Source organism: Bombina bombina, chromosome 4 (genome assembly GCF_027579735.1).
Source record: "Bombina bombina isolate aBomBom1 chromosome 4, aBomBom1.pri, whole genome shotgun sequence".
Lineage (NCBI taxonomy): Eukaryota > Metazoa > Chordata > Amphibia > Anura > Bombinatoridae > Bombina > Bombina bombina.
In genome coordinates, this window is record NC_069502.1 from 788,891,627 (window position 1) to 788,915,195 (window position 23,569).

A 23,569-nucleotide genomic window follows, 5' to 3' on the forward strand; every position below is an offset into this window, starting at 1 on the left:
AATAATGTGGGCGTCTTTTTTGGCGCTAAAAAATATGGGCGTCATTTTTGTCTCCACATTATTTAAGTCTCATTATTTATTGCTTCTGGTTGCTAGAAGCTTGTTCACTGGCATTTTTTTCCCATTCCTGAAACTGTCATTTAAGGAATTTGATCAATTTTGCTTTATATGTTGTTTTTTTCTTTTACATATTGCAAGATGTTCCACGTTGCAACTGAGTCAGAAGTTACTACAGGAAAATCACTGCACAGTGCTGGAGCTACCAAGCTAAGTCTGCTATAAACTTTTGGTATCTGTTTCTCCAGCTGTTATTTGTATTGCATGTCATGTCAAACTTATTAATGCAGATAAAATTTCCTTTAGTACTGTTACATTACCTGTTGCTGTTCCGTCAACATCTAATTTTCAGAGTGTTCCTGATAACATAAGAGATTTTATTTATTTTAAATCCATTAAGAAGGCTATGTCTGTTATTTCTCCTTCTAGTATACATAAAAGTCTTTTAAAACTTCTCTTTTTTTCAGATGAATTTTTAAATGAACATCATCATTTTGATGCTGATAAATCTTTGTATTTGTTCAAGATGGAATTTATTCGTTCTTTACTTAAAGAAGTGTTATTTGCATTAGAAATAGAGGATTCTGGTCCTCTTGATACTAAATGTAAACGTTTAAATAAGGTAGTTATTCCAGAAGTGTTTTATCTCCCTGATGCTATTTCTGAAGTAATTTCCAGGGAATGGAATAATTTGGGTAATTTATTTACTCCTTCTAGACGTTTAAGCAAATTATATCCTGTGCCATCTGACAGATTAGAGTTTTTTGGGACAAAAATCCCTAAGGTTATGGGGCTGTCTCTACTCCTGCTAATGTACTACTATTCCTATGGCAGATAGTACTTCATTTAAGGATCCTTTAGATAGGAAAATTGAATCCTTTCTAAGAAAAGCTTACTTTTGTTCAGGTAATCTTCTTAGACCTGCTATATTTTTAGCGGATGTTGCTGCAGCTTCAACTTTTTGGTTAGAAGCTTTAGCGCAACAAGTTTCAGATCATAATTTTATAGCATTATTATTATTCTATAACATGCTAATAATTTTATTGGTGATACCATCTTTTGATATCATTAGAGTTGATGTCAGGTATATGTCTCTAGCTATTTTAGCTAGAAAAGCTTTATGGATTAAACTTGGAATGCTGACATGTCTTCTAAGTCAACTTTGCTTTCCCTTTTTTTCCAGGGTAAATAATCATTTCGTTCCTTTCCTCACAACAAGGAACAAAAGCCTGATCCTTCATCCTCAGGAGCGGTATCAGTTTGGAAACTATTTCCAGTTGGAATATATCCGAGCTTTATAGAAACCTATAGCCAGCTCCTAAGTACCTATGAAGGTGCGGCCCTTATTCCAGCTCAGCTGGTATGGGGCAGATTACGTTTTCTTCAAAGAAATTTGGATCAATTCCGTTCTTAATCTCTGGTTTCAGAAACATTGTTTCAGAAAGGTACAGAATTGGCTTCAAGTTAAGGCCTCCTGCTAAGAGATTCTTTTCTTTCCCGTGTCCCAGTTAACACAGCAAGGCTCAGCATTTCTGAAATGTGTTTCAGATCTAGAGTTGGCTGGAGTATTTATGCCAGTTCCAGTTCTGGAACAGGGGCTGGGGTTTTATTTTATCTCTTCATTGTACCAAAGAAGGTCAATTCCTTCAGACCAGTTCTGGATCTATCATTATTGAATCGTTATGTTAGGATACCAACATTCAAGATGGTTACTGTAGGACTATCCTGCCTTTTGTTTAGCAAGGGCATTATATGTCTACAATAGATTTACAGGATGTGTATCTGCATATTCCGATTCATCCAGTTTACTTTTAGTGTCTGAGATTCTCTTTTTAGACAAGCATTACCAGTTTTGTGGCTCTACCGTTTGGCCTAGCCTCAGTTCCAAGAATTTTTTTCAAAGGTTCTCGGTGCCCTTCTTTCTGTAATCAGAGAATAGGGTTTTGGTATTTCCTTATTTGGACGATATCTTGGTACTTGCTCAGTCTTCTCATTTTCGTAGAATCTCATACGAATCGACTTGTGTTGTTTCTTCAAGTTCATGGTTGGAGGATCATTTTACCAATCAGTTCATTGATTCCTCAGACAAGGGTAACCTTTTTAGGTTTCTAGATAAATTCAGTGTCTATGACTCTGTCCTTGTCAGACAAGAGAAGTTTAACATTGATATCAGCTTGTCAAAACCTTCAGTCACAATCATTCCCTTTGGTAGCCTTATGCATGGAAATGTTGGGTCTTAGGACTGCCGCATCAGATGCGATCTCCTTTGCTCGTTTTCACATGCGACCTCTTCAGCTCTGTATGCTGAACCAATGGTGCAGGGATTACTCAAAGATATCTCAATTAATATCTTTAAACCGATTTTACGACACTCTCTGACATGGTGGACAGATCACCATCGTTTAGTTCAGGGGGCTTCTTTGTTCTTCCGACCTGGACTATAATCTCAACAGATGCTAGTTTTACAGGTTGGGGAGCTGTGTGGGGGTATCTGACGGCACAAGGGGTTTGGGAATCTCAGGAGGTGAGATTTCCGATCAATATTTTGGAACTCCGTGCAATTTTCAGAGCTCTTCAGTCTTGGCCTCTTCCGAAGAGAGAGTTGTTCATTTGTTTTCAGATAAGACAATGTCACAACTGTGGCATACATCAATCATCAAGGAGGGACTCACAGTCCTCTGGCTATGAAAGAAGTATCTCGAATTTTGGTTTGGGCGGAATCCAGCTCCTGTCTAATCTCTGCGGTTTATATCCCAGGTATGGACAATTGGAAAGCGGATTATCTCAGTCGCCAAACGTTGCATCCGGGCGAATGGTCTCTTCACCCAGAGGTATTTCTTCAGATTGTTCAAATGTGGGAACTTCCAGAAATAGATCTGATGGCTTCTCATCTAAACAAGAAACTTCCCAGGTATCTGTCCAGATCCCGGGATCCTCAGGCGGAGGCAGTGGATGCATTTTCACTTCCTTGGAAGTATCATCCTGCCTATATCTTTCCGCCTCTAGTTCTTCTTCCAAGAGTAATCTCCAAGATTCTGAAGGAATGCTCGTTTGTTCTGCTGGTAGCTCCGGCATGGCCTCACAGGTTTTGGTATGAGGATCTTGTCCGGATGGCCTCTTGCCAACCGTGGACTCTTCCGTTAAGACCAGACCTTTTGTCTCAAGGTCCTTTTTTCCATCAGGATCTGAAATCCTTAAATTTAAAGGTATGGAGATTGAACGCTTGATTCTTGGTCAAAGAGGTTTCTCTGACTCTGTGATTAATACTATGTTACAGGCTCGTAAATCTGTATCCAGAGAGATATATTATAGAGTCTGAAAGACTTATATTTCTTGGTGTCTTTCTCATCATTTTTCTTGGCATTCTTTTAGAATACCGAGAATATTACAATTTCTTCAGGATGGTTTAGATAAGGGTTTGTCCGCAAGTTCCTTGAAAGGTCAAATCTCTGCTCTTTCTGTTCTTTTTCACAGACAGATTGCTATTCTTCCTGATATTCATTGTTTTGTACAAGCTTTGGTTCGTATGAAGCCTGTCATTAAGTCAATTTCTCCTCCTTGGAGTTTGAATTTGGTTCTGGGGGCTCTTCAAGCTCCTCCATTTGAACCTATGCATTCATTGGATATTAAATTACTTTCTTGGAAAGTTTTGTTCCTTTTGGCCATCTCTTCTGCCAGAAGAGTTTCTGAATTATCTGCTCTTTCTTGTGAGTCTCCTTTTCTGATTTTTCATCAGGATAAGGCGGTGTTGCGAACTTCTTTTGAATTTCTACCTAAGTTGTGAATTCCAACAACATTAGTAGAGACATTGTGGTTCCTTCATTATGTCCTAATCCTAAGAATTCTAAGGAGAAATCGTTGCATTCTTTGGATGTTATTAGAGCTTTGAAATATTATGTTGAAGCTATTAAGTCTTTCCGAAAGACTTCTGGTTTATTAGTTATCTTTTCCGGTTTTAGAAAGGCCAGAAAACTTCTGCCATTTCTTTGGCATCTTGGTTGAAATCTTTATTTCATCTTGCCTATTTTGAGTCGGGTAAGACTCCGCCTCATAGGATTACAGCTCATTCTACTAGGTCAGTATCTACTTCCTGGGCGTTTAGGAATGAAGCTTCGGTTGATCAGATTTGCAAAGTGGCAACTTGGTTCTCTTTGCATACTTTTACCAAATTCTACCATTTTGTTGTATTTTCTTCTTCTGAAGCAGTTTTTGGTAGTAAAGTACTTCAGGCAGCGGTTTCAGTTTGAATCTTCTGCTTATGTTTTTCATTAAACTTTATTTGGGTGTGGATTATTTTCAGCAGGAATTGGCTGTCTTTATTTTATCCCTCCCTCTCTAGTGACTCTTCTGTGGAAAGATCCACATCTTGGGTAGTCATTATCCCATACGTCACTAGCTCATGGACTCTTGCTAATTACATGAAAGAAAACATAATTTATGTAAGAACTTACCTGATAAATTCATTTCTTTCATATTAGCAAGAGTCCATGAGGCCCGCCCTTTTTTGTGGTGGTTATGATTTTTTTGTATAAAGCACAATTATTCCAATTCCTTATTTTATATGCTTTCGCACTTTTTTCTTATCACCCCACTTCTTGGCTATTCGTTAAACTGAATTGTGGGTGTGGTGAGGGGTGTATTTATAGGCATTTTAAGGTTTGGGAAACTTTGCCCCTCCTGGTAGGAATGTATATCCCATACGTCACTAGCTCATGGACTCTTGCTAATATGAAAGAAATGAATTTATCAGGTAAGTTCTTACATAAATTATGTTTTATGCTTACCTGATAAATTCCTTTCTCCTGTAGTGTAGTCAGTCCACGGGTCATCATTACTTCTGGGATATTAACTCCTCCCCAACAGGAAGTGCAAGAGGATCACCCAAGCAGAGCTGCTATATAGCTCCTCCCCTCTACGTCACACCCAGTCATTCGACCGAGAACCAACGAGAAAGGAGAAGCTAAAGGGTGCAGTGGTGACTGGAGTATAATTTAAAAATTTAGACCTGCCATAAAAAACAGGGCGGGCCGTGAACTGACTACACTACAGGAGAAAGGAATTTATCAGGTAAGCATAAATTATGTTTTCTCCTGTTAAGTGTAGTCAGTCCACGGGTCATCATTACTTCTGGGATACCAATACCAAAGCTAAAGTACACGGATGAAGGGAGGGACAGGCAGGATCTTTATACGGAAGGGACCACTGCCTGAAGAACCTTTCTCCCAAAAACAGCCTCCGAAGAAGCAAAAGTGTCAAATTTGTAAAATTTGGAAAAAGTATGAAGAGAAGACCAAGTTGCAGCCTTGCAAATCTGTTCAACAGATGCCTCATTCTTAAAGGCCCAAGTGGAAGCCACAGCTCTAGTAGAATGAGCTGTAATTCTTTCAGGAGGCTGCTGTCCAGCAGTCTCATAGGCTAAATGTATTATGCTGTGAAGCCAGAAAGAGAGAGAGGTAGCAGAAGCTTTTTGACCTCTCCTCTGTCCAGAATAAACGACAAACAGGGAAGAAGTTTGGCGAAAATCTTTAGTTGCCTGTAAATAAAATTTCAGGGCATGAACTACATCCAGATTGTGTAGAAGTCGTTCCTTCTTTGAAGAAGGGTTAGGACACAATGATGGAACAACAATCTCTTGATTGATATTCCTATTAGTGACTACCTTGGGTAAGAACCCAGGTTTAGTCCGCAGAACTACCTTGTCTGAATGAAAAATCAGATAAGGAGAATCACAATGTAAGGCCGATAACTCAGAGACTCTTCGAGCCGAGGAAATAGCCATTAAAAACAGAACTTTCCAAGATAACAACTTAATATCAATGGAATGAAGGGGTTCAAACGGAACACCCTGTAAAACGTTAAGAACTAAATTTAAGCTCCATGGAGGAGCAACAGTTTTAAACACAGGCTTAATTCTGGCCAAAGCCTGACAAAAAGCCTGAACGTCTGGAACTTCTGACAGACGTTTGTGTAAAAGAATGGACAGAGCTGAGATCTGTCCCTTTAAGGAACTAGCAGATAAACCCTTTTCTAAACCTTCTTGTAGAAAAGACAATATCCTAGGAATCCTAACCTTACTCCATGAGTAACTGTTGGATTCGCACCAATGTAAGTATTTACGCCATATTTTATGGTAAATCTTTCTGGTAACAGGTTTCCTAGCCTGTATTAAGGTATCAATTACTGACTCAGAAAATCCACGCTTTGATAAAATCAAGCGTTCAATTTCCAAGCAGTCAGCTTCAGAGAAATTAGATTTTGATGTTTGAAAGGACCCTGAATTAGAAGGTCCTGTCTCAGAGGCAGAGACCAAGGTGGACAGGATGACATGTCCACTAGATCTGCATACCAGGTCCTGCGTGGCCACGCAGGCGCTATTAGAATCACCGATGCTCTCTCCTGTTTGATCCTGGCAATCAATCGCGGAAGCATCGGGAAGGGTGGAAACACATAGGCCATCCCGAAGGTCCAAGGTGCTGTCAAAGCATCTACTAGGACCACTCCCGGGTCCCTGGACCTGGACCCGTAACAAGGAAGCTTGGCGTTCTGGCGAGACGCCATGAGATCTATCTCTGGTTTGCCCCAACGTCGAAGTATTTGGGCAAAGACCTCCGGATGAAGTTCCCACTCCCCGGATGAAAAGTCTGACGACTTAGGAAATCCGCCTCCCAGTTCTCCACTCCTGGAATGTGGATCGCTGACAGGTGGCAAGAGTGAGACTCTGCCCAGCGAATTATCTTTGATACTTCCATCATCGCTAGGGAGCTTCTTGTCCCTCCTTGATGGTTGATGTAAGCTACAGTCGTGATGTTGTCCGACTGAAACCTGATGAACCCCCGAGTTGTTAACTGAGGCCAAGCCAGAAGGGCATTGAGAACTGCTCTCAATTCCAGAATGTTTATTGGAAGGAGACTCTCCTCCTGGGTCCATGATCCCTGAGCCTTCAGGGAATTCCAGACAGCGCCCCAACCTAGTAGGCTGGCGTCTGTTGTTACAATTGTCCAATCTGGCCTGCTGAAAGGCATCCCCCTGGACAGATGTGGCCGAGAAAGCCACCATAGAAGAGAATTTCTGGTCTCTTGATCTAGATTCAGAGTAGGGGACAAATCTGAGTAATCCCCATTCCACTGACTTAGCATGCACAATTGCAGCGGTCTGAGATGTAGGCGTGCAAAGGGTACTATGTCCATTGCCGCTACCATTAAGCCGATTACCTCCATGCATTGAGCCACTGACGGGTGTTGAATGGAATGAAGGACACGGCAAGCATTTTGAAGCTTTGTTAACCTGTCTTCTGTCAGGTAGATCTTCATTTCTACAGAATCTATAAGAGTCCCCAAGAAGGGAACTCTTGTGAGTGGAAAGAGAGAACTCTTCTTTTCGTTCACCTTCCACCCATGTGACCTTAGAAATGCCAGTACTAACTCTGTATGAGACTTGGCAGTTTGAAAGCTTGACGCTTGTATCAGAATGTCGTCTAGGTACGGAGCCACCGAAATTCCTCGCGGTCTTAGTACCGCCAGAAGAGCGCCCAGAACCTTTGTGAAGATTCTTGGAGCCGTAGCCAATCCGAATGGAAGAGCTACAAACTGGTAATGCCTGTCTAGGAAGGCAAACCTTAGATACCGGTAATGATCTTTGTGAATCGGTATGTGAAGGTAAGCGTCCTTTAAATCCACTGTGGTCATGTACTGACCCTTTTGGATCATGGGTAAGATTGTCCGAATAGTTTCCATTTTGAACGATGGAACTCTTAGGAATTTGTTTAGGATCTTTAAATCCAAGATTGGTCTGAAGGTTCCTTCTTTCTTGGGAACCACAAACAGATTTGAGTAAAACCCCTGTCCGTGCTCCGACCGCGGAACCGGGTGGATTACTCCCATTAGTAAGAGATCTTGTACACAGCGTAGAAACGCCTCTTTCTTTATTTGGTTTGTTGACAACCTTGAAAGATGAAATCTCCCTTTTGGGGGAGAGATTTTGAAGTCCAGAAGATATCCCTGAGATATGATCTCTAAAGCCCAGGGATCCTGGACATCTCTTGCCCAAGCCTGGGCGAAGAGAGAGAGTCTGCCCCCCACTAGATCTGTTCCCGGATCGGGGGCCCTCAATTCATGCTGTCTTAGGGGCAGCAGCAGGTTTTCTGGCCTGCTTGCCCTTGTTCCAGGACTGGTTAGGTTTCCAGCCTTGTCTGTAGCGAGCAACAGCTCCTTCCTGTTTTGGTGCAGAGGAAGTTGATGCTGCTCCTGCCTTGAAGTTACGAAAGGCACGAAAATTAGACTGTCTAGCCCTAGGTTTGGCTCTGTCTTGAGGCAGGGCATGGCCTTTACCTCCTGTAATGTCAGCGATAATTTCTTTCAAACCGGGCCCGAATAAGGTCTGCCCTTTGAAAGGTATGTTAAGTAATTTAGATTTAGAAGTAATATCAGCTGACCAGGATTTTAGCCACAGTGCTCTACGTGCCTGAATGGCGAATCCGGAATTCTTAGCCGTAAGTTTAGTTAAATGTACTACGGCATCTGAAATAAATGAATTAGCTAGCTTAAGGGTTTTAAGCTTATTTGAAATCTCATCTATAGTTATTGAGTCAAGAGTCTCTTCCAGAGACTCGGACCAAAATGCGGCCGCAGCCGTGACAGACGCAATACATGCAAGGGGTTGCAATATAAAACCTTGTTGAACAAACATTTTCTTAAGGTAACCCTCTAATTTTTTATCCATTGGATCTGAAAAGGCACAGCTATCCTCCACCGGGATAGTGGTATGCTTAGCCAGAGTAGAAACCGCTCCCTCCACCTTAGGGACCATCTGCCATAAGTCCCGTGTGGTGGCGTCTATTGGAAACATTTTTCTAAATACAGGAGGGGGGGAAAAGGGTACACCGGGCCTATCCCACTCCTTAGTAATTATTTCTGTAAGCCTCCTAGGTATAGGAAATACGTCAGTACTCGCCGGTACCGCATAGTATCTATCCAGCCTACATAATTTCTCTGGAATTGCAACGGTGTTACAATCATTCAGAGCCGCTAATACCTCCCCTAGCAGTACACGGAGGTTTTCTAGCTTAAACTTAAAATTTGAAATGTCTGAATCCACTCTATTTGGATCAGATCCGTCACCTGCAGATTGAAGCTCTCCGTCCTCATGTTCTGCAAATTGTGACGCAGTATCTGACATGGCCCTATTATTATCAGCGCACTCTGTTCTCACCCCAGAGTGATCTCGCTTACCTCTAAGTTCTGGTAATTTAGACAAAACTTCAGTCATAACATTAGCCATGTCCTGTAATGTGATTCGTAATGGCCGCCCTGAAGTACTCGGCGTTACAATATCACGCACCTCCCGAGCGGGAGATGCAGGTACTGACACGTGAGGCAAGTTAGTCGGCATAACTTCCCCCTCGTTGTTTGGTGAATGATGTTCAATTTGTACAGATTGACTTTTATTTAAAGTAGCATCAATGCAATTAGTACATAAATTTCTATTGGGCTCCACCTTGGCTTTTGCACATATAGCACAGAGATATTCCTCTGAGTCAGACATGTTTAACACACTAGCAATTAAACTAGCAAGCTTGGAAATACTTTTCAACTCAATTTACAAGTAATATGAAAAAACGTACTGTGCCTTTAAGAAGCACAGAAAAGAACTATGACAGTTGAATAACAATGAACCGGAGAAACTATAAAATCAAATTTTTCCCGGTAAAAGCACAAATTTAGCAAAGGATTGCCCCCATTAGCAATGGATAACTAACCCTTAAATAGCAGAAAAAAAAAAAAAGTACAAAATATAAACGTTTTTTATCACAGTCAAAGCCCAATCTCACAGGTCTGCTGTGAGTGATTACCTCCCTCAAAATAATTTTTGAAGACCCTTGAGCTCTGTAGAGACGATCCGGATCATGCAGGGAAAGAAACAGACTTGTGACTGAATTTCTGATGCGTAGCAAAAGCGCCAAAATAGGCCCCTCCCCCTCACACACAACAGTGAGGGAAGTTCAGTGAACTGTCTTAAATTAAAATAAACGACAGCCAAGTGGAAAAACAGTGCCCAAAACAATTTTTCACCCAGTACCTCAGATAAATAAACGATTTAACATGCCAGCAAAACGTTTAAAATCAAATAAAATGAAGTGTCATTAAAAAGCCTGCTGCTAGTCGTTCCCACTGCAAGTTAGGCTAAAAGTTATATGCATACAGTATTATCCCAGTGAAGTGCCATTCCCCAGAATACTGAAGTGTAAACATATATACATAACAGCCTGATACCAGTTACTACTACTGCATTTAAGGCTGAACTTACATTATATCGGTATGGCAGTATTTTCTCAGTCAATTCCATTCCTCAGAAAATAATATACTGCAACATACCTCTTTGCAGGTGAACCTGCCCGCTGTCCTCTGATCTGAAGTTTACCTCACTCCTCAGAATGGCCGAGAACAGCAAAATGAATCTTAGCTACGCCGGCTAAAATCATACAAAAACTCAGGTAGATTCTTCTTCAAATTCTACCTGAGAAGGAACAACACACTCCGGTGCTGTTTTAAAATAACAAACTTTTGATTGAAGATATAAAAACTAAGTATAATCACCACAGTCCTCTCACACATCCTATCTATTAGTTGGGTGCAAGAGAATGACTGGGTGTGACGTAGAGGGGAGGAGCTATATAGCAGCTCTGCTTGGGTGATCCTCTTGCACTTCCTGTTGGGGAGGAGTTAATATCCCAGAAGTAATGATGACCCGTGGACTGACTACACTTAACAGGAGAAAGGTTCTTTAAGTACATAAATAGCAAAAAATCTAAGAAGGATAATATAGGTACATTAAAATGCGTGGAGGGTAGCATGATAAATAATGACAGGGAGAAGGCTGAGGTACTAAACCAGTTTTTTTCTTCAGTATACACAAGAGAGGAACCATTGAATGATACTTTGGAACAGAATAGAACATGCCAGTCCATACCACTAACTGGGTTTTGTTTAGAGGATATCAGGAAAAAAATGGAAAATATTAAGGTAAATAAAACTCCAGGCCCAGATGGAATACACCCAAGGGTGTTAAGGGAACTTAGCACTGTTATAGACAAACCTTTACTCTTAATTTTTCAAGACTCATTATCCTCAGGCATGGTAACCCAGGATTGGCGTAAAGCTGATGTGGTGCCACTCTTCCAAAAGGGAAGCAGGGATGATCCAGGAAGCTATAGACCAGTTAGTCTGACATCAATAGTGGGGAAGATATTTGAAGGGATTATAAGGGATTATATTGATGAGCATATTCGTGTAAACAAGATTATGAGTTCTAATCAGCATGGCTTTAGGAGAAATAGATCATGTCAAACTAATCTAATTAGATTCTACGAGGAAGTAAGAAAAAATATAGATAAAGGGGAATCAGTTGATGTGATATACTTAGATTTTGCAAAGGCATTTGATACAGTGCCACATGAGAGATTAATGCACAAAATTAAGGGACTGGGAATAGCTGAAAATGTTAGCTCATGGATAAATAACTGGATAAAAGATAGGGAGCAACGAGTAGTAGTAAATGGATCATACTCAGATTGGACAAAGGTAATCAGTGGCGTCCCCCAGGGATCAGTACTGGGCCCTGTTCTTTTTAATATTTTTATAAATGACTTGGAACAAGGATTAAATAGCGACATCTCTATTTTTGCAGATGATACTAAGTTAAGTAAGGTCATGAGGTCAGAGCAGGACGAACTCTCTTTACAAAGGGATTTGCTAAAATTAGAACTATGGGCAAGTGAATGGAAAATGAGATTTAATACGGAAAAATGCAAGGTTCTACATTTTGGAAGTAAAAATAAGCAGGCTACGTATTTTTTAAATGGGACAAGACTTAGCCAAACACAGGAGGAAAGGGATTTGGGAGTAGTAATAGATAACAAGCTAAAGATGGGTGCACAATGCAGGGCAGCGGCTTCAAAGGCTAATAAGATACTAGCATGTATTAAAAGAGGCATTGATTCAAGGGAGGAAAGCATAATTCTGTCATTATATAAAGCCCTGGTAAGACCTCACCTTGAGTTTGGAGTGCAGTTCTGGGGACCGATTGCTAAAAAAGATATTGCAGAACTAGAAAAAGTTCAGATAAGGGCCACAAAGCTAATAAGGGGATTGGAGAAATTAACCTATGAGGAGAGGCTAGCCAAACTGGGTCTGTTTTCTTTAGAAAAAAGGCGCTTGAGAGGTGACATGATTACTTTATATAAATATATTCAAGGCCCATATACAGAGATGGCAGAAGCTCTGTTTATTCCAAGAAAATTGTTTCTGACAAGAGGTCATAATTTAAGGTTGGAGGAAAGGAGATTTAATCTCCTGCAACGGAAACGTTTTTTCACTGTAAGAGCAATAAAATTGTGGAACTCATTATCAAAGGAGGTAGTGAATGCCAATACCATAGATACATTTAAAAATAGTCTGGATAAATGTCTGTATATAAACAAAATTCATGGATATGATTCCTAGTATTAAATGGGTCACATTTTAATGGGGTTATTTAAGCTTAACTGGAGCTTTTTGTAAGTATTTTAGATTTGTATAGGTTGAACTCGATGGACTTCAGTCTTTTTTCAACCTTATCTACTATGTTACTATGTTAATCTGTTTTAAAACGTTTAGATTTGGCTCATATAGACCCTATAATAACACTACAGAAACGTCTTGTACTTACAAGGTATTTACCGACCTTTAAATGCTAACATTACTGTGCTTGTTTGCCATTGAATGTCATGTCTTCAATACATATACAATAACTAAAAACTCATGAAATACTTCCCCAGTTGCATTTAGTATTACCTCAGCCTGATTTAGGACGATTTTGTCAGAAGCATCTCTTTTAAGTGTTTGAAACACCCCTAAAAAAAAGGAAAAGAAAATACTATTTATAATGTTTAATATATTTCAAGTTTACAAATTCCACCTTGCTGAAAGGGACATGGAAATCAAAATAAAGTTTCATAGTTCAGATACAGAATGCAATTTTAATAGACTTTTCAATCGGCTGCTGTCATTAAATTTGCTTCATTCTCTTGGTTTCCTTTGTTGAACAGCATACATAGGTAGCCTCAGCAGCAGCAATGCACTACTGGGAGCTAGATGGTGGCTCCACACATATGCCTCTTGCTTTTGGCTCACCACATGTGGTTATCTAGCTCCAAGTAGTGCATTGCTGCTCTTAAAGGGATATGAAACCCAAATATTTTCTTTTGTGATTTAAAAAGAGTATGCCATTTTAAACAACTTTGAAATTTACTTCTATTATCTCATTTGCTTAATTCTCTTGACATACTTTGCTGAAAAGCATATCTAGATAGGCTCAGGAGCTGCTGATTGGTTGCTGCACATAGATGCCTTGTGTGATTGGCTCCCCCATGTGCATTGCTATTTCTTCAATCAAGGATAGCCAAAGAATGAAGCAAATTAGATAATAGAAGTAAATTGGAATGTTGTTTAAAATTATATTCTCTACTTGAATCATGAAAGAAAATATTTGGGCTTAGTGTCCCTTTTAAGGTGAATTTAATTGTGCAGTTTTAACCTCTCTGAAGTTAGACTGTTATATGCAAGCATTTATCATTTGTCGTGGGATTTCTTTATACATGCTGACATTACTGTATGTTTTAAATGTATGATTCACATAAATGAAAAGAATAAAAAAGTAAAGCTTTTCATACATAATCATTTGTGACAATATGCCTCTGGGAATTTGTAGGCGTATATTCCTCCAAAAAGGAAAGGCCACTTTTTCTCCACAAAAGAGAAAAACATAAAAATTACAAGCTTTTCTGCTTCATGTGGTTTTCAGTGAGTTCTGGAGATTATCCAGAGGCGTATATGTAAAGTTCAACAGTGTGTTTATTTTCACTCTTCTGTTTTTTTCAAAGCATGCTGGGATTGTATAGTCACAAAACCTAGCTGCTGTGTCAATTCTAATTCCAAAGTAGGGTTGCCTACAGTTATTTCTCTCTTGCGTGTGTATGTCTATGTATGGGAGTGTGTCTATGTGTAAAGTGTTTTTGCGTTTGTTAGTGCCTTTCTGTGAAAGAGTGAGCATATTTAAGTGTGTGAGAGAGTTAGGCCTAGATTTAGAGTTCGGCGGTAAAAGGGCTGTTAACGCTCCGCGGGTTTTTTTCTGGCCGCACCATAAATTTAACTCTGGTATCGAGAGTTCAAACAAATGCTGCGTTAGGCTCCAAAAAAGGAGCGTAGAGCATTTTTACCGCAAATGCAACTCTCGATACCAGAGTTGCTTACGGACGCGGCCGGCATCAAAAACGTGCTCGTGCACGATTCCCCCATAGGAAACAATGGGGCTGTTTGAGCTGAAAAAAAACCTAACACCTGCAAAAAAGCAGCGTTCAGCTCCTAACGCAGCCCCATTGTTTCCTATGGGGAAACACCTCCTAAGTCTGCACCTAACACCCTAACATGTACCCCGAGTCTAAACACCCCTAACCTTACACTTATTAACTCCTAATCTGCCGCCCCCGCTATCGCTGACCCCTGCATTACACTTTTAACCCCTAATCTGCCGCTCCGTAAACCGCCGCCACCTACGTTATCCCTATGTACCCCTAATCTGCTGCCCTAACATCGCCGACCCCTATGTTATATTTATTAACCCCTAATCTGCCCCCCACAACGTCGCCGACACCTGCCTACACTTATTAACCCCTAATCTGCCGAGCGGACCTGAGCGCTACTATAATAAAGTTATTAACCCCTAATCCGCCTCACTAACCCTATCATAAATAGTATTAACCCCTAATCTGCCCTCCCTAACATCGCCGACACCTACCTTCAATTATTAACCCCTAATCTGCCGACCGGAGCTCACCGCTATTCTAATAAATGTATTAACCCCTAAAGCTAAGTCTAACCCTAACACTAACACCCCCCTAAGTTAAATATAATTTTTATCTAACGAAATAAATTAACTCTTATTAAATAAATGATTCCTATTTAAAGCTAAATACTTACCTGTAAAATAAATCCTAATATAGCTACAATATAAATTATAATTATATTATAGCTATTTTAGGATTAATATTTATTTTACAGGTAACTTTGTATTTATTTTAACCAGGTACAATAGCTATTAAATAGTTAAGAACTATTTAATAGTTACCTAGTTAAAATAATAACAAATTTACCTGTAAAATAAATCCTAACCTAAGATATAATTAAACCTAACACTACCCTATCAATAAAATAATTAAATAAACTACCTACAATTACCTACAATTAACCTAACACTACACTATCAATAAATTAATTAAACACAATTGCTACAAATAAATAAAATTAAATAAACTATCTAAAGTACAAAAAATAAAAAAGAACTAAGTTACAGAAAATAATAAAATATTTACAAACATAAGAAAAATATTACAACAATTTTAAACTAATTACACCTACTCTAAGCCCCCTAATAAAATAACAAAGCCCCCCAAAATAAAAAATTCCCTACCCTATTCTAAAATACAAATATTACAAGCTCTTTTACCTTACCAGCCCTGAACAGGGCCCTTTGCGGGGCATGCCCCAAGAATTTCAGCTCTTTTGCCTGTAAAAAAAAACATACAATACCCCCCCCCAACATTACAACCCACCACCCACATACCCCTAATCTAACCCAAACCCCCCTTAAATAAACCTAACACTACCCCCCTGATGATCTTCCTACCTTGTCTTCACCATGCCAGGTTCACCGATCCGTCCTGGCTCCAAGATCTTCATCCAACCCAAGCGGGGGCTAGACATCCACTGAAGAAGTCCAGAAGAGGGTCCAAAGTCTTCCTCCTATCCGGCAAGAAGAGGACATCCGGACCGGCAAACATCTTCTCCAAGCGGCATCTTCTATCTTCTTCCATCCGATGACGACCGGCTCCATCTTGAAGACCTCCAGCGCGGATCCATCCTCTTCTTCCGACGACTAGACGACGAATGACGGTTCCTTTAAGGGACGTCATCCAAGATGGCGTCCCTCGAATTCCGATTGGCTGATAGGATTCTATCAGCCAATCGGAATTAAGGTAGGAATTTTCTGATTGGCTGATGGAATCAGCCAATCAGAATATAGTTCAATCCGATTGGCTGATCCAATCAGCCAATCAGATTGAGCTCGCATTCTATTGGCTGATCGGAACAGCCAATAGAATGCGAGCTCAATCTGATTGGCTGATTGGATCAGCCAATCGGATTGAACTATATTCTGATTGGCTGATTCCATCAGCCAATCAGAAAATTCCTACCTTAATTCCGATTGGCTGATAGAATCCTATCAGCCAATCGGAATTCGAGGGACGCCATCTTGGATGACGTCCCTTAAAGGAACCGTCATTCGTCGTCTAGTCGTCGGAAGAAGAGGATGGATCCGCGCTGGAGGTCTTCAAGATGGAGCCGGTCGTCATCGGATGGAAGAAGATAGAAGATGCCGCTTGGAGAAGATGTTTGCCGGTCCGGATGTCCTCTTCTTGCCGGATAGGAGGAAGACTTTGGACCCTCTTCTGGACTTCTTCAGTGGATGTCTAGCCCCCGCTTGGGTTGGATGAAGATCTTGGAGCCAGGACGGATCGGTGAACCTGGCATGGTGAAGACAAGGTAGGAAGATCATCAGGGGGGTAGTGTTAGGTTTATTTAAGGGGGGTTTGGGTTAGATTAGGGGTATGTGGGTGGTGGGTTGTAATGTTGGGGGGGGGGTATTGTATGTTTTTTTTTACAGGCAAAAGAGCTGAAATTCTTGGGGCATGCCCCGCAAAGGGCCCTGTTCAGGGCTGGTAAGGTAAAAGAGCTTGTAATATTTGTATTTTAGAATAGGGTAGGGAATTTTTTATTTTGGGGGGCTTTGTTATTTTATTAGGGGGCTTAGAGTAGGTGTAATTAGTTTAAAATTGTTGTAATATTTTTCTTATGTTTGTAAATATTTTATTATTTTCTGTAACTTAGTTCTTTTTTATTTTTTGTACTTTAGATAGTTTATTTAATTTTATTTATTTGTAGCAATTGTGTTTAATTAATTTATTGATAGTGTAGTGTTAGGTTAATTGTAGGTAATTGTAGGTAGTTTATTTAATTATTTTATTGATAGGGTAGTGTTAGGTTTAATTATATCTTAGGTTAGGATTTATTTTACAGGTAAATTTGTTATTATTTTAACTAGGTAACTATTAAATAGTTCTTAACTATTTAATAGCTATTGTACCTGGTTAAAATAATTACAAAGTTACCTGTAAAATAAATATTAATCCTAAAATAGCTATAATATAATTATAATTTATATTGTAGCTATATTAGGATGTATTTTACAGGTAAGTATTTAGCTTTAAATAGGAATTATTTATTTAATAAGAGTTAATTTATTTCGTTAGATAAAAATTATATTTAACTTAGGGGGGTGTTAGTGTTAGGGTTAGACTTAGCTTTAGGGGTTAATACATTTATTAGAATAGCGGTGAGCTCCGGTCGGCAGATTAGGGGTTAATAATTGAAGGTAGGTGTCGGCGATGTTAGGGAGGGCAGATTAGGGGTTAATACTATTTATGATAGGGTTAGTGAGGCGGATTAGGGGTTAATAACTTTATTATAGTAGCGCTCAGGTCCGCTCGGCAGATTAGGGGTTAATAAGTGTAGGTAGGTGTCGGCGACGTTGTGGGGGGCAGATTAGGGGTTAATAAATATAACATAGGGGTCGGCGATGTTAGGGGTAGCAGATTAGGGGTACATAGGGATAACGTAGGTGGCGGCGATTTGCGGTCGGAAGATTAGGGGTTAATTATTTTAAGTAGCTTGCGGCGACGTTGTGGGGGGCAAGTTAGGGGTTAATAGATATAATACAGGGGTCGGCGGTGTTAGGGGCAGCAGATTAGGGGTACATAAGTATAACGTAGGTGGCGGTCGGCAGATTAGGGGTTAAAAATTTTAATCGAGTGGCGGCGATGTGGGGGGACCTCGGTTTAGGGGTACATAGGTAGTTTATGGGTGTTAGTGTACTTTAGGGTACAGTAGTTAAGAGCTTTATAAACCGGCGTTAGCCAGAAAGCTCTTAACTCCTGCTATTTTCAGGCGGCTGGAATCTTGTCGTTAGAGCTCTAACGCTCACTGCAGAAACGACTCTAAATACCGGCGTTAGGAAGATCCCATTGAAAAGATAGGCTACGCAAATGGCGTAGGGGGATCTGCGGTATGGAAAAGTCGCGGCTGTAAAGTGAGCGTTAGACCCTTTAATCACTGACTCCAAATACCAGCGGGCGGCCAAAACCAGCGTTAGGAGCCTCTAACGCTGGTTTTGACGGCTACCGCCGAACTCTAAATCTAGGCCTAAGTGTTTTAATTTTTTGACAGTGTGTTTGTGTGAGAGTGTTAGTGTCTGTGTATGTCTTTGAGTGTGAGCGTGAGTGTGAATATCTATGTGCGAGAGTGTGTGCGTGTGAATATGTATGTGAGAGAGTGTGAGCGTGTGAGAGTGTGTGTGTGAGAGTGGAAATATCTATGTGTGAGAGTGTGTGTGTGAGAGTGGAAATATCTATGTGAGAGAGTGTGTGTGTGAGAGTGTGAATATCTATGTGAGAGAGTGTGTGAGCGTGCAAGAGTGTGAATATCTATGTGAGAGAGTGTTTGTGAGCGTGTGAGTGTGTGAATATCTATGTGTGAGAGAGTGTGTGTGAGCGTGTGAGTGTGTGTGTGTGAGTTTGAATATCTATGTGAGAGAGTGTGTGAGAGTGTGAGCTTGTGAGAGTGTGTGTGAATATCTATGTGAGAGAGTTGAGCATGTGAGAGTGTGTGTGAGAGAGTGTGTGTGAGCGTGCAAGAGTGTGAATATCTATGTGAGAGAGTGTGTGTGAGTGTGAGTTTGAATATCTATGTGAGAGCGTGTGTGTGAGAGTGTGTGTGAATATCTATGTGAGAGAGTTGAGCATGTGAGAGTGTGTGTGTGAGTGTGAATATCTCTGTGAGAGAGTGTGAGCATGTGAATATGTATGTGAGAGTGTGTGTGAGTGTGTGAGAGTGTGAATATCTATGTGAGAGAGTGTGTGTGTGTGAGAATGTGAATATCTATGTGAGAGAGTGTGTGTGAAAGTATGAGCGTGTTTGTGTGTGAGAGTGTGAGCGTATGTGTGAAAGTGTGTGAGTGTGAGAATGTGAATATCTATGTGAGAGAGTGTGTGTGAAAGTATGAGCGTGTGTGTGAGAGTGTGAGCGTGTGTGTGAGAGTGTGTGTGAGAGTGTGAGAGTGTGTGTGTGAGAATGTGAATATCTATGTGAGAGAGTGTGTGTGAAAGTATGAGTGTGTGTGTGAGAGTGTGAGCGTATGTGTGAAAGTGTGTGAGTGTGAGAATGTGAATATCTATGTGAGAGAGTGTGTGTGAGAGTGTGAGCGTGTGTGTGAGAGTGTGAGCGTGTGTGTGAGAGTGTGTGTGAGAGTGTGAGAGTGTGTGTGTGAGAATGTGAATATCTATGTGAGAGAGTGTGTGTGAAAGTATGAGTGTGTGTGTGAGAGTGTGAATATCTATGGGCGAGTTTGTGTTTATGTGCTATTATACTTAGTGTTTTGCTGTGCACAGCTCAAGAGTGTTCAGATTTGGCAACTCTATTCCAAAGATAAAGAAAATACATTTTAATCCAGATTTATGTCAAAGTCGGATTCATCATTTAATCTATTTAGATGATAATTGTACTAATTCAGCAAAACTATTTAGGGCCAGATTACAAGTGGAGCGCTAAATATCGCTTTCATGAAAGCGATATTTGCACTCCACTGTGTACCAGCGCATGTTAATGTGCACTGGTATTACAAATTCACAGCAATGTGAACATGACCTCGCATTTGCATTGCTGGTAAGCATTACGCTCACGAATGTGTGCTTCCATAGGCTGCTACAAGCAGACGGCATCAGAACTTCAGCGCAGCGAAGGCGGTAAGTAGCGCAGCAATTTAAAATATATATGTATTTGATTCTATACATATATATTTATATGTTAATATGTGTATATACACATTAACACAAATATATACAGTGGATATAAAAAGTCTACACACCCTATTAAAATGGCAGGTTTCTGTAATGTATAAAAATGAGACAAAGATAAATAATTTCAGAACTTTTTCCACCTTTAATAATGTGACCTATAAACTATGCAACTCAATTGAAAAACAAACAAATCTTTTAGGTGAAGGGAAGTAAAAATAATAATAAAAAATAATATGGTTGCATAAGTGTGCACACCCTTAAACTAATACTTTGTTGAAGCAACTTTTGGTTTTATTACAGCACTCAGTCTTTTTTGGGTATGAGTCTATCAGCCTGGCACATCTTGACTTGGCAAGATTTGCCTACTCTTCTTTGTAAAAACACTCCAAATCTGTCAGATTGCAACGGCATCTCCTATGCACAGCCCTCTTCAGATCACCCCACAGATTTTCGATTGGATTCAGGCCTGGGCTCTGGCTGGGCCATTCCAAAACTTTAATCTTCTTCTGGTGAAGCCATTCCTTTGTTAATTTGGATGTATGCTTTGGGTTATTGTCATGCTGAAAGATGAAGTTCCTCTTCATGTTCAGCTTTCTAGCAGAAGCCTGAAGGTTTTGTGCCAATATTGACTGGTATTTGGAACTGTTCATAATTCCGTCTACCTTGAATAAGGCCCCAGTTCCAGCTGAAGAAAAACAACCCCAAAGCATGATGCTGCCACCACCATGCTTCACTGTGGGTATGGTGTTCTTTTGGTGATATGCAGTGTTGTTTTTGCGCCAAACATATCTTTTGGAATTATTGCCAAAAAGTTCAACCTTGGTTTCATCAGACCATAACACCTTTTCTCACATGCTTTTGGGAGACTTCAGATGCGTTTTTGCTAAATTTAGCCAGGCTTGGATGTTTTTCTTCGTAAGAAAAGGCTTCCTTTTTGAATGTGATTGCTTAATTTTGAACACAGCTACATCCCCAGTTATGAGTATATGCAACCACATTATTTTAGTTTTTTTGTTTATTTCCCTCCAGCTTAAAGATTTCAGTTTGTTTTTCAATTGAGTTGTGTAGTTTATAGGTCACATTAAAGGTGGAAAAAGTTCTGAAATTAATTTTTTTATATCACAGAAACCTGCCATTTTAACAGGGGTGTGTAGACATTTTATATCCACTGTATGTATATAAGCATATACATATATATTTACTGGGAACACACAGTTCCCATAGACCGCAATGTAAAGTAAAAAAAAAATTCTAACACCCCACTCCCACTAACTTTAGCCCCAAAATACTGCCTAGTGTAGTAATTTTATTAAAAAATAAAGATGCTGCTATCGATACTCGATAATTTAGCGCTCCACTTGTAATCTAGCTCTTAATGTTTTCTTATAGATTAAAAGAATGCATATTTGCAAACCCTTTGTACTGGATATAATTTTGAAGAGGTTTGTAGTTAAATATCAGAACTACTTCACATTTAGACCAGGGATAGGCAAGGTGTCCATACACGGACACTGGTGTCCGTGACTAGCCCTTGCAGTGTCCGCCACAACCTTAGTACATCTTTTATTTCTGATTAATTAATAGGAATAAAAAAAACTATGTTGTGTGAATAAAGTTAGTGACTTGTCAAGAGACTGATAGCGTTATTGGGTGATAAGTTATGGAATAAATAAAGCCTGAGTGAAATACTGGATGTGTATCTGCATCTGTATAATAACACCCAGCTCTATACAAAGACACAGTAGTGACACTGGCACATGGGTGTAGCCAGACAAGGGCTGGTTATAGGGTCAGTGGTATCTGCATCAGTATAATAACACCCAGCGCTATATAATGACACAGTAGTGACACTGGCACATGGGTATAGTCAGAGGAGGGCTCGTTATAGGATCAGTGGTATCTGCATCAGTATAATAACACCAAGCACTATATAATGACACAGTAGTGACACTGGCACATGGATATAGCCAGAGGAGGGCTGGTTATAGAATCAGTGGTATCTGCATCAGTATAATAACACCAAGCACTATATAATGACACAGTAGTGACACTGGCACATGGATATAGCCAGAGGAGGGCTCGTTATAGGGTCAGTGGTATCTGCATCAGTATAATAACACCCAGCACTATATAATGACACAGTAGTGACACTGGCTCATGGGTATAGCCTGAGGAGGGCTGGTTATAGGATCAGTGGTATCTGCATCAGTATAATAACACCCAGCACTATATAATGACACAGTAGTGACACTGGCACATGGATATAGCCAGAGGAGGGCTGGTTATAGGATCAGTGGTATCTGCATCAGTATAATAACACCGAGCGCTATAAAATGTAAATGACACAGTAGTGACACTGGCACATGGGTATAGCCAGAGGAGGGCTCGTTATAGGGTCAGTGGTATCTGCATCAGTATAATAACACCAAGCACTATATAATGACACAGTAGTGACACTGGCACATGGGTATAGCCAGAGGAGGGCTGGTTATAGGATCAGTGGTATCTGCATCAGTATAATAACACCCAGCACTATATAATGACACAGTAGTGACACTGGCACATGGGTATAGCCAGAGGAGGGCTGGTTATAGGATCAGTGGTATCTGTATCAGTATAATAACACCAAGTACTATATAATGACACAGTAGTGACACTGGCACATGGGTATAGCCAGAGGAGGGCTGGTTATAGGATCAGTGGTATTTGCATCAGTATAATAACACCCAGCACTATATAATGATACAGTAGTAACACTGGCACATGGGTATAGCCAGAGGAGGGCTGGTTATAGGATCAGTGGTATCTGCATCAGCATAATAACACCAAGCACTATATAATGACACAGTAGTGACAAAGGCTCATGGGTATAGCCAGAGGAGGGCTGGTTATAGGGTCAGTGGTATCTGCATCAGCATAATAACACCAAGCACTATATAATGACACAGTAGTGACACTGGCTCATGGGTATAGACAGACAAGGGCTGGTTATAGGATCAGTGGTACCTGCATCAGTATAATAACACCAAGCACTATATAATGACACAGTAGTGACACTGGCACATGGGTATAGCAAGACAAGGGCTGGTTATAGGATCAGTGGTTTCTGCATCAGTATAATAACACCAAGCACTATATAATGACACAGTAGTGACACTGGCTCATGGTTATAGCCAGAGGAGGGCTGGTTATAGGATCAGTGGTATCTGCATCAGTATAATAACACCCAGCGCTATATAATGACACAGTAGTGACACTGGCTCATGGGTATAGCCAGACAAGGGCTGGTTATAGGATTAGTGGTATCTGCATCAGTATAATAACACCCAGCACTATATAATGACACAGTAGTGACACTGGCACATGGGTATAGTCAGAGGAGGGCTCGTTATAGGATCAGTGGTATCTGCATCAGTATAATAACACCAAGCACTATATAATGACACAGTAGTGACACTGGCTCATGGGTATAGCAAGACAAGGACTGGTTATAGGGTCAGTGGTATTTGC

The 23,569-nt window shown here is 40.3% G+C and overlaps 1 protein-coding gene across 1 annotated transcript in view; it reads right to left on the reverse strand.

Annotated features, from left to right (window-relative positions):
• Positions 1-23,569, reverse strand: part of CAPN9 (calpain 9) — a 329,028-nt gene that overhangs the window by 38,284 nt on the left and 267,175 nt on the right. The window contains exon 19 of the mRNA XM_053711177.1: positions 12,885-12,943. Within this exon, the coding sequence (XP_053567152.1) occupies positions 12,885-12,943 (59 nt within the window). The remainder of the gene's footprint in view (positions 1-12,884; positions 12,944-23,569) is intronic.